The sequence below is a fragment of the Phaethon lepturus genome, unplaced genomic scaffold, assembly GCF_000687285.1.
Source record: "Phaethon lepturus isolate BGI_N335 unplaced genomic scaffold, ASM68728v1 scaffold2364, whole genome shotgun sequence".
Lineage (NCBI taxonomy): Eukaryota > Metazoa > Chordata > Aves > Phaethontiformes > Phaethontidae > Phaethon > Phaethon lepturus.
Window position 1 is genome coordinate 67,232 of NW_010535283.1, and position 12,907 is coordinate 80,138.

At 37.5% G+C, this 12,907-nt stretch overlaps 1 protein-coding gene across 1 annotated transcript in view; it reads right to left on the reverse strand.

Moving 5' to 3' along the window:
• Positions 1-12,907, reverse strand: part of LOC104619753 (ryanodine receptor 2-like) — a gene marked incomplete at its 3' end in the record, with an annotated part of 101,790 nt that overhangs the window by 64,962 nt on the left and 23,921 nt on the right. The window contains exons 3-4 of the mRNA XM_010285745.1: positions 12,018-12,038; positions 3,821-3,835 (exon numbers count right to left, since the gene is read on the reverse strand). Of these exons, the coding sequence (XP_010284047.1) occupies positions 3,821-3,835; positions 12,018-12,038 (36 nt within the window). The remainder of the gene's footprint in view (positions 1-3,820; positions 3,836-12,017; positions 12,039-12,907) is intronic.

Genomic DNA, 12,907 nt, shown 5'->3' on the forward strand with positions numbered 1-12,907 from the left:
GTGGCTGCGTGGGGCTTGGCTGCCAGCTGGGGCTAAACCACAACAGCAAGATAGAATGAAAAGTACTGAAAGGATGTAGAATAAATGTAGATCTTGAAAGCTTTTGAGTCCTCACTCAGGAGAAGGAAAACTCGATGATGGCAGAATTAGCAATGATGGGAAAGAAAGTGGAAAAAGACTACGAGGAACTGAGAGGAAAAGGAGGGAAGGATGCCCCACAGTCTAAAACGATCTCACTATGATTCTACACGTAAATATTTGCATGATGCTACAACCTTCTCCTGTAAAGGAGAAGATGCTCAAAGTCATGTTTCCATAGCAATGTAAAAACTACTCATCTATTCATTTCATTATTTTTAATTCTTTTAATTTTTTCATTTTTAAATCTGTTCTACACCAGTGCTGATGGAGGCCAGTATTTATCCTAAAACAGCAGTGATGATGCAATCCTGTAAGCTGACCTATAAGCTGAGACCGCCACAGGTACGTGTTTGATGAGACCTCTTACTCCCCACAATTATATCACTGTCTAAATTTTTTCACACTGAACACAACTTCAGATGACTAATGAGAGCTTCCTTCTAGTACTAGGCAACAGCCAGCTGGAAAACACAGGAAGGCTCATTCTCTTAATACCAGCATGGTCAGTAACAGCTTATGAAAAGCTAAAAGAATTTCTTAATGACAAAACACAAACTCAGATTAATTTAGCCTAAGGCAACCAAGCCAGTGGAGAGAAAAAGGCACTTTTGGACAGTAATTCAGCCCATCTAAAGTCTAAGCAACTCTTTGATGATCACAGAATCACAGAATGGTAGGTTGGAAGGGACCTCTGAAGATCATCTGGTCCAACCCCCTGCCAAGGCAGGATCACCGAGGGCAGGCTGCACAGGACCGCGTCCAGTCAAGTTTTGAAGGTCTCCAGAGAAGGAGACTCCACAACCTCTCTGGGCAGCCTGTTCCAGTGCTCCGTCACCCTCACAGTAAGGAAGTTTTTCCTCATGGCGAGCTGGAACTTCCTGTGCTGCAGTTTGTGCCCATTGCCCCTCGTCCTATCACTGTGCACTACTGAAAAGAGACTGGCTCCATCTTAGTGACAGCCACCCTTCCTATATGGTACCTATACTTCTGCTTGTGGTTACACAGAGAGTTTAGGATATCCATGGCTCTAAGTCAGGCACTTCAGTGTTGTGGGACAAACGTCAGCCAAATAGTCCAGAAAACCCACAGCAGTGGTGAAAACTGAATGTGTGGAAACAGGCTGAGTCACTACAGAACTTGTGAAGTTGTGAAGGAACAGAGCTAGAAGGCTTGTGAGACAAGATTAGTCAGGCAAAACTAAACAGTTCACACTTGGAATAGCAACATCGCCAGCAGCACTGCAGAACTTGAAAATGCTGCAAGCAGTAAAGACTACAAACAAAACTGCAGAGTGTGAGCCAAGGAGTTTTATATATTGTTCCTGCTCATAGAAGTATCCATTTTCTTTAAAAATCTTGACAAAAAAAAAAGACAGAATTTCCTTTCCAAAGAAACAGCATCCAGGCCCAGAAGCCTTGAATTCTTCTACCAAAACCCAAAAATGCTAATGAGACCTTTCTGCAATTAAAGTGCTCTTGGGCTGCCGTTTCCAGTGGTTGGCACCAAACCCACAGCAATTAGTTGCTTAGAATTTAAAGAGGGAAAGCAAATCAACTCACTGACATGTGGCACTGCGGTAATATATTCCTTCACTCCGCTCATATCACATACCAGCAACACCAAAGGGTGAATTCAAACCAGTCTAAAACCTCTTCATTTGTCTCACTGTAGCCTATATACCATGCATGCTACAATGGAGGAACAAACAGGAAGTTGAATGTATCAATCAACACACTATATATGCTATACATATTCTAGTTTTTACACCTTAATTTAAATCACTACTTAGTTGATTGACTTTTCATGGAATTCACTACAAAACAGTAAGTGCTGCAAAAATCCAGGTATGGAGATTAATATGACTGATGACTCTGCTGGTACCTACTCTTAGATAATGATGGCCACTGTGACAAAAAAAAAAAAAGACAAAAAACAGAAAAAAGAAACAAAACAATCTTCTTTCATTGACCTGATCATCAGTCACATCCTATTTTATGTGTCGTGCCAACACAAAGAATAGAAAAAAAAAGAGTTTAGTTAAACTACAGGTTTCCTAAGGATGTCTTGCTTTAAAAGCTGCATTACAATGTGTAATTACGCTTTATATAAACATCACATAAAAATCTGAACCTGAATAAATCAACTGGCCAATAAAAATCATGAGCATGTCTTATTCAGTTAATAACACAGAGATATTTTACTATCTTTAAAAAGATTGAAATAATTGGTAATGATGATAAACATTTGTGCCAGCACCATGCTAAATGATCCCAATTTTGCTAATATTGACCTGTCGTAAGGCAGAATAAACAGCCATATAATTAGAAACACTTCAAATATGCCTCATGATTAATTCTTCCAACACTACATTTCTGTTATCACTTTCCCAGCAATGAGACACTTCACATCGATGAAAAGCAGATACAGCAGTGAAAATAAATACAAAATAAATAATATTGATCATCTGCCTCCAGCCTTTTATGCAAAACAAACATTTATATTTACGGCTGAGGCAATACTTCCATTACAAACTCCTACTTTCAAGCACTTCCAGCGGTTTGGAAAAAAATGCCCAAGATGATAAAACTTATCGATTTCTCTCTTAGCCTAGTGAAGATTCCTCTTCCCCCGTACTCCTCCTCCTTCACTGCACAGGAGATAGAAGGAATTACTAAAAATCTTCCTGGTTATTTTAGAGCTAAATAAGTGAAGGAGGGAGGCATTTTTCACAGATTAAGGATTGTGCCTAAGCTTTTTCTGTTGCTGTACGATACAAGGAACATGAATCATCCTTGTCACTTGAGAAAGAAACTCAGAGATAAAGAGTACGACAGACAGCCAAGTGGGAAGAAAAGATGGATTAGCACAGGAGTCGTGCTAAGAAAATTCCTCTGACATCATTAGATCCAGCCCTTAAAATAGCACCGCTTATCTAGCCCAGAATTCCCCCCTTTTGGAGACTGACGATGAAGCAAGATCATACCATAGGACAGCAAACTCTCAGGGGATGAAATCGGTAAACAAGTAATTTTAGAAGATGAATTGGGAGTAGACGTTGATAATTCAAGTAAGAAGTAGAAAATGGATAACCAACACATCTAAAATCACAGCCAATCATTCAAATGTCAGTAATTAAAAATGTTTGGAGGTTCACAAAGTGCCTTGTCATCAAGCACTGAGGTAGAGCTCCTGCACCTGCTTACTGACCCGAGGCAGTGAAGGGCCAGTGATCCCCAGCCCCGGGGCTCCCCACTCACCCCACTGAGACACAACACCATTCTTGCAACGGAAGAAACAGTGTGCTGTCCCCACTCTCCAAAATGCCCAAATGTTTTACCGGGACTTCTGTTATTTGTTCTTTGTCTCAAGATTTCTCATTTACCAGATAGTGTTGCATTCTCACCGAAAGAGTATGGATGAATGGAGGGTTATTGCAGCCGGTCCAGAGTCCTCTTTCCACAAAAGTGCCTGCCTTTGGTCCTTCATGACCTAAATAAACCATGACCCGAGTGCAAACTAGAGTCACTGTGGTTTCTAAAACCAAATTCACCAAGTTCTGTATGTGCTATTTTAGTGAAGGCAAGTTTGATGCTGATGTTAAAAATAAAGAAAAAGAATGAATTAAATTAAATTGTAGGAATTCACAGAAAGTATAATACTAAATGTTTAACTTGCTTACCTTCATCATAAATTTCTGTAGAGCCATGAGAAGGGGACAAAAAGAGAAAATGTGAAATGAATATTTGCTTTCAGGTGCTTAAAAATGGGATTTGTTTTCCCTGAAAAAGTGAGTGGGATACACAGAACTACAGACCACATTTAAAAGGAACATTTATCATTGCAATTAGCATAATTATAGCTCATGCTAGAAAGCAAAACAGCTGCTCAGAACAAGGCTTCATCATTTTTTATGCAATAGTTTTCTCAATTTTTTTTTTTTACTTTAAATACTTACATTACTTAAAAATAAAACACAGTACAGGTAAAACAGGTACCATGCCTGATCTTAAACAACTTGCTCTGCAGAGAGTTTCTAAGTACAATGAGAGTTGTAAAGTCCTGCATTCAAAGTGTAGTGCTGGAGAGCAATACCACTATTGTAGTAACATATCATATATAGATGCACAACAAATTAAGAAAATTAAAATGTTACTAATACTTCATGCAGTGGTTAAAAAGAATTCAGTGCCACATGACTGATGTCAGAGGATTATGGAAATGTTTAGGTTAATTTTCATGGAGGTGCTCAAGAATAAAAGGAGAGTGATATGTTATGTTACACGCAGGGATGTGGTTTTCTTTGTGAGAGTTCTATGGCCACCTTTTCCTATTTTTGACCTCATCAGTTCATGTTTTGATATTACATAGTTTGAAGCTGAGGACTGAAGTTTGGCAGCAAATCTCTATCCCACATGAAAAGAGAGTCTAACTGGAGAGCTTCCAAGCAGGACCGGGTGCTTTCATTTCATACACATTTTTAAAACAGAAGTATCTGTTCTCAAAGATGTACAAGATGTTCTAGGTTTTGGATTTTTTTAAAGTATAAGCTAATGATCTTAAAACATTCACAGACTTCTCTCCTTAAAAGTCTGCTAGGTCTATTTCGTAGTTAGACATTTGGAAACAAATTGACCAAAACTAAAGATCATGCAACCTGTCCGCCATCCCCATAAACCAAGGGTTTAAAACACAGTATGATCATCTTGGCATTATTATCCGTCCCATTCCCTGTCACCCCAGTATTTTGTTTGCTTTTACTGGGTGGCTCCAGACACCAACCAGCAGTCTTTGCTGAGCTGTTTACGGGGCCGGGGGGAGGGGGTGTCGATTCACTAACATAGAAATCCGTTAATTACATGATTAATTCTAACATAACATTTCCTATATTTCTCAATGCTGAATTTCATTTGCCATCATGCTGTCGGTTTATCAAGGAGATTAGATCCATCAAAGACCTCAGTCTCTTCCCTCTGTCATTCATCTATGAAATTTTATTCTGAGAACTATGCAACCCCACTGCTCTTTCCATATTGCAAGTGGAATTAAACACATTAAACAACAGTCCTTTTGTGAAACCTTCTGGTTCTCCTTTTTGATAATTTATTTTAACTGCTTGACTGTAATCCTTTAACCACCTTCAAATTAAAATGAATAGTTTATCTCTTCCCTTGATTACTAAAATGATACAGCAGCTTCTTGTGCTGGATTTTTTGGAAGATCAGATTTAACAATTTATTCTCTTCAGTTGACATATTAAATTAATTCTAACAAATGAGAGAGAAAGAACTGTCATCTGTTTGCATCTGTCATATCATGTTCTTTAGAGTTACTCTGGTTCCTTAATAATTTTGAAGATGATCTACATGTCATTCTTAGAGACAGAAAGTGCCATGAACCATCTCGCTCAAGCTAGAAAACCTGACAGACAATAGTGGGTGAGGGAAGTCTGAACACATACATCCACCTATTGCTTCAAAACCACCAGGGGAAGAAACACTCTTATTTCTTGTAAAATGCTTTCTCTTCATGGTAAACACTTAAATGCATGTTATGTCCATGAGTGAAGAGGATGCCCCTCTGAAACTTCAGGCCAAGCCTGAGAAGTTACCTGCCATGAACTGTGACGGCCTCAGCTGCCCAGCTACCAGCAAATGGATGGGGAAGAGGCTTCCAGGTACTCCTGTCACACCCTTCTGCAAGAACGTTCTCCAACAGTTTTAGATCAAATCCCTTCTTAGCTAAAGGAGAATGCTTACTTTAAAAAACATTCACTTCCAGCTTGGAAAACAAACAAACAAAAAACCCTGAAGCAAAACAACAGAAATTATGCACTTCAGGTGGCAGAAGGCTGTTACACAAGAAATTTCTCCAACTCGTCCTCTGCAGAGGGCAGAGCTTTCTGCTCCTTCACACTTACTCTGTGTGCCTCACAACAACAGTGCACATGAGTTTCTGGACTAATAGCAATTCAGAATATATATTTGAAAATAAAACAGAGAGAAAGTTCAGGTTATAGGTCTGTTCTTAATGCCATTCTAACATCCCTCGCTCTTGAAAGTTACTGCTTGCCAAACACTAACACCAAAGCATTAAACTGATAAAAAGACAGACAGATACAGTCACTAAGTACCACAAATAATTGTTGTGGACTTCAACACTAACTCAGCTAAAAGTAAAAGAAGAAATCAAATTGTGATGATGTCTTATTTTAGTTATAGACAAAGCTCCTACTCCATCAGTTGAGCTGCACTGATGATGATAGAGCTTGGTCACGTTTACATTTGAAATTTGACATTCTACACACTAACAAGCCATACAGATGTATGCAATATCCAGTATGAAACACTATTAAAAACAAGCTTAGTCTTAAGAGTTATTAAGGATGAGATTTATCTGCACTATGTACATTTCAGCTCGTTGTGCAGACTTATTTTACAGCCGAGGAAGAGACAGTCATTTCTAGAATGCGATTCATCTGATTTATTAAGCTGACATTTTCTGTAGGATGGGACCAACTACACACTAGAAGTGTTGTATTCTCTGCCTTGACTACAATTAGAAGTCTAAATAACTTGCTAACCCTACCCTGCCTACAGCATGAACACCTAAAGCACCTTCTGTATCTGAGGAGCTGACCAGTTAGGAACCAAGCACAGAACACCTATATTGTATCAGACACTGAAATTCCAAGAATCCACCCGAGGTTCTCCACTGTGCATTCAGAAGCCAGAAGCAAGGTAATAACTGGAATTCTGATGTTCTTCTGGACTACAAGTAAGTGCGTCTCTCAAATTTTGTCCTACTGAAATCAATGTAAATTTAATGACTAAATGTATCAAAGACACCATTTCACCTTTAGAATTCACTTGTTCATGAAATCGGAATGTGCTGTGAGTTTTACATGCACCTGTTTCTCTAGACCAAAATTCTCAAAAGTTATCCTGAGAGGTAGGACTGGTAATTGAATGTAACCAACAACACTGATTTAAGTCTTCACCTGCATACGCTATCTGATCTTTTGGAGACAAAAGCCTATGCGAGCGCTTAGTGTCACACACATGTCATCCTTGTGGAGGAACTCAGCACTCAGCAACTATATTACCTGTATGGATTGGAGCATGACTTAAAAAAATAAATTTAAAAAAAAAAAGAAAAGAGAAAAGGGGAGAGGGGAAAGGGGAGAGAAAAAAAAAGAAAAATATCTTTGCAGGATTTAAAGTTATTGTATTTGAGGCACATAACACTCATCATTTTATCCATCATCCTAACTGCTCTCTCTCTAAATAAATAAATAAGTAAATTTTAAAACCTATTGAAGCTTTATCTGAGGAAACTAAGGATGTGTTTTTAATATAAATAACTACAAGTGTTCGGAGCTATTACAGTATTTGGCTCCTTGGACAGCTTTTGGGTTCTGTATCACTTACTATGACTGTTCAAACACTTTCTAACTTACTATTCCACCTTAATTCTTAGGTTTTCTGGCTAGATGAAATGAGCAAGATAGTAATGCTATTTTATTTGGAATTTCTGAATAGCAAGGTTTCCAAGATTACTGTTTAAATCCTTTTAATTTAAGATATTGTATTCTGATTATATCTTTCATACTATTCTTGTAGTATTGTATTTGCTTACATAGAAGTATCAGACCTTTACTAATGTAATCAAGAAGTATTGAAAAAAGTAAATTGAAAGTAGCCAGTTTGCTGCAACTCACAGTAATTACTGTTGATCAAGCTGTGTTCCGTGTAAGTTCTCAGATCTATAATATGGACTGAAGGAGAAATACCAAAGAAATCCTAGTATTTAGTTGGAAATGCTACTATTCTATGAAAACAAGTTTCAGTCAGATTTGCACATAGATTTCTTCCAGAAAGAAAAAGCATACTTAGAAAATGTTTGTATTACTTTCTCTTAATGATGTGAGAGTTGGGCTGCAATTAGTATCCTCTACAGCATACAGTACGCTAAGGATGGAACTGCAGATGTGGTTGAAACCATAGCCATAGGTGTGGCATTTTAAGCAGTATTTCCATAGCCACTCCATTTTGATACGCCTGTTCATTTTAACATCATACAGTGCTACGTCCTCCCATCTTCCCCTCAAGATCTGTATAAGAATAACTGAGTGATCCTATGTTAACACTGCTGATACTACTCCCTATATTGAGTCACCTCTGCAGTCTACATTATATCTAAAATTTGAATGCAAATTCTTTAAACTGGGGGATCAGATATTTGTGCACAACTAGCGTATTTTCCCACCACAGTAATCTCACAAATAAATCTATATTTAAATAAAGTAACTCAGTATGAAAAAAAAATTCTCAAAAAAATTCAAGTCCTTAGATAATTCATTTAATGATTGAAAATCACACTGATTATAAAGCATGGACATGAAATTAACTACTTTAATGGCACTGAAGACGCGTTACTGCAACCATTCATCTCGATGAAGCTTTGTTTTGCATCTCACTCCAGCCTCTACAGCAACCCTAGCTTGTTTCCTCTAGTCAAAATCCACTTGTTCTTGTTGTATTTATCCAGTCCACAGTATCCTCAAAGCCAGAAATTATTCACTTCTTTTCAACCCAGAAGTCTCTATAATGAAAGCAATTCTTTTGAGAAGTGTCTAAAGTGTGTTTCGTTACTCTGCAAGTTTCTTTTCTCCAAAGAAACTGAAAATCATTTTACTAGTGGCATAAAACTGAGCTAATGCAATAACTACTTGAGGGGAAGAGAAAAAGATTAACCATTACCTTCAGCAGAAGAGGTTCCTCTGTCTATTCAAAAGTTGCAGACAATCCTACAATGTTATAGTTAGCACAGCTTTGCCGTTAGCCAGCGTAAGGATGAAAGTCCTTGTCCCTTGCACTCTAAGAACCAATACACTGGGTTTCCCTTCAGGTAAAAAGCTCTTCAGAGTAATCTGTCTTGAAAACAATCATCCTTGATGGCTCTTAATGCAAATTTTCAAAATAATTCACCAACCATATGTAGGCAAATGTGTAAAAAAATTCACTTCTTACAGTGAATTCTGTTACAGCGCTAAGCATTTGTTTTGAAAGTCAAGACTTTCAGGTACTTTTATGAGAAGTCCTTTAAAAAACAAACCTTTAAAGTATACAGCATCCATTTTGATAGCTCAGATTTGCAAGCAAACACCGATAGTTGCTAATTCACAACAACAAACACTTTGAAATTTAAATACTTTCCTTATTTCATAAATATATGAAAAGAGAAAAAGATGAGAGTCCATTTCGGCTTGTGTCATAACTGTTATTTTCCCTATAAATAAGCTATACGCAGTGTCCTCCAGGTTTCAGCTGAAATTTAGTAAATCTCTCTGATCAAATTTTGGGGTTTTTCCCCTTGGTAATTTCATTAAAAGCAGAAAAGCCATTTTCAAATATGAAATGGGTGCTGGGATGAAAAAGGTAAGCCTTACTTCCACTAGTTTTTACGTTTGGCAAGATGTCTTTAATCTGTTTGACACTGCACTGAAGCAGACCTACAAACACTCAGTCACACCTGCTGAGAGACAAAAGGAAAAAGCCAAAGGTTCAAGGACTATCTTAAGCCCATTTAACTCCTACCTAGCTTCAACTGCCAGCACCTGCCTTACAGTAGAACAAAGATTTTGGAACAAAATTACCAGAAGAAGGATAGTCATTCAACAGGAGCAGCACAGCAGAACGGGAGTAATTCCTTCAAAAAATTTTTGTTAGCACACTTTACAGGCTGGAACAGCTCAGAAGTGGATGACTTTAGCTTATCCTTTGAAGAGTATGAGACTGCTTGCAGCAAGGCTCAGTTACTAATTTGGTCATTAATTTGACACGAAGATTGTCTAACTTAGGCTCTGAGCTTGGGCTTCAAGGTGTCCACAGATACAAAGACATAACTGAACACTTTAACTTGCATTAAAGTTGTGTGTTCTACACTGGAAAATGGCTTATGAAGAAATATGTCGTGAGAACGAGGTGTCTGACCTCAGTGACAATGCAGCTGTGCAACAGCCAGTCTTCTGCTGCATTAATTCAGTATGTACATCTGCAGTCCACCGTAAGACCTCTGGAAACACTCTGGAATTATAGAGTGGGTTAAAGAAAATGCTTTACAGGGCAAACTGAGGCTCATCTGAGAGAGAACAACTTCATATTTGAAGAAAAGCCAGCACCCACTCCATCACTGTCCGACAGGCAGTTGTCTGGATTACAGAATTGGTCTATTAGGAAAACTCTTTAGCCGATATAACTTGGAACAAAACATTTAGCTCTACTGTCATGGGAACCATTTCTTTTTAAAATGGTTTAAGGGCACATTTCTGTGAAGAAGTCTTTCCAAAGAATAATATTTTGATGATACTAAATTCTGAATTTAAAACAAACAAACAACAGATCTGACTTGTATTTATACAGGTAATACTATATTTTCCAAGAACACATTCTCTGAATACTTCAGTCAAAAGCAAGCTATGTCAGAGTGTAATCAATAAACTCCTGGCTTTCAATTTTCCTTGCATCACAAAGTATGAGGCCAGGTGCCTGTGTAGAACTGAACTGCTTTTTTATTGCTGTTTTTCTCTTTATAGCAAAATTTTTCATAGGAATAAAAACACAGAATCTAAAGATTTAGAACCAAGACCTCTCACTTGTAATTAAAAAGGTGGACAAAATGAGAAGATAACCTGTCCATCATTACGGCTTAAAACCATTCCAAATCAATCCATATAAAAATTTGCTGGTTGTCACAAATACCAGATTCACAGAATATGGATAATGCTGTCATACTGATACAGTTAGCTAAAATAAATACTTAACTACAGTTACTGTTTAATAATTATAAATGTCTACATGTATATGTCACATGACATAGATAGTTGGGAATGCCTGAGTAGAAAGAGTGTTGGAAAGCCTAAGCCACCATTTGAACAATGTACTTACCTACAGGAGTCTCAAGCAAGCTATAACTTGAGTCACTACTTATTATAACCATGCAATAAACATAGATTAAAATTCCATAATGTCAGGCTTAAATAAAGTGAGACCAGTGCTCTAGCTATGTTATTGGCCATATACTGAAGGACGTCTGAGGTTGTTTCTGCTCACGTGTAGCTGAGATAAGTATTAAGAAATCAAGGAGGCCTATTATGGTCCAAGCTTTCAGAGAGGCTTCTAACATTTTAAATGTGAACAAACAATTTTACACACACTTTTACGACCACTAACTTATACATATGCAGATGTTAGAGATTACATTGGATAAAAACATACGTAAATATGTCCCATATAGGGGAGTTGTATCAGATGCCCAAACAAATATGCATGGTATACACAGACACATTAGGAAAGGCCTTAACAACACATTCACCAGAGGACTGTGCTTTGACTTTATTTGTTAAGATCTATGAATGATTTTTTTTTTTATTCTGTAGCAGCTGTTCTCCACCACTAAATATTTCATATATACATTATTTGCAGCTAGATACAGCATCACACGTTATTTATCAGTATTAATTATCTTACTGTCATGCATTTTAGGATTACAGCGTCTATACTGGAAAAGACAGGGTGGGTTACAGCATGGAGTTATAACATTAGACAGCAAGGCTCAAAACTGACAGGCAACAATCAAACGTTTATATTACACAATTCTACAATCAAATTAGAAGAGAGAAAAGTCATTGTGGTAGCACGAAATTTGGTATGACAATTCAGGAATGATCAGATCCTACATGACCATGTATTCGCCTCTTTTTTTGAGCCATGCAAGTTGAAGGGTCATGAACACAGAGGGTATCAAAACAGACAGGTTAGACTCAGTGGCAGCATGAAACATTTGGGATCAAGTGAATAAAAGACAGAATCACATACCCATTTTTCCACATCAACTAGCTGTAGAAAGAAAAAGCAAGAAATCAGTAAATTTCTTTCCTTAAATACAACATATCAAAATCTATTTTGAAGTTAACATTTCACAGTTTTGGAAATGTATCTAGTATTAAAGAAAATGTACGAGTAGAAGCTATTCTCCTGACATCTCCTCTTTAAAATGCCAATACCTCACATTTTGTCTTTATTTTATGGGAAGCACTTCAAATTCTGGAAGCCCAAAATACCTATCTAAATATCAGATAATAAGCAGCAAATGAAGACCGATGCTGAACCACACTGTATTCAGTACCAGACAGTCAAAAATACAGAACACAGTTTCCCACAAAACATTTCTCTGTTTTCTCTTGTGTAAAATTCTGTCATAAGTGAACATTAGTCACGTGAAAAGGTTTAGTTGCTGCTATGCAAGGCTTGCCATTTCAATTAATGCCATCAGTATGAAAGGTAAAATTAGGGGGTACCTGTCAAACCCTGACCCTGCAACCTGCAGCATGACAGCATCTTGCATAAGAACAGAGAACGGCACACCAAAATGTCATTTTTCCTATGGGGAATGATAAAGAATCACTCTGAAAACTTAAGGTTTTGTATTAACAAAATTGTTTCAAGCTTCATTAAAGAAACTGATTTAAATTACTCTCTAAAAAGTCTTTGGACCATCTTAGAGTCTCAGAAAGGATCGAGAATATCTATTAGAACACGTTTCAGGTACTAGAAAGGCTAGTATGGCACTAACTTTTAAAAACTTAGTTGGCACCACCAGTAGTGTATCTGAAGTAGATTTTGTCTCTGGACTTAGCACAGAAAACACTGCAGCACATCAACCCTTCTGCGGTTCACTGCAGGTACACGTTGACCTGTTGTTAGCA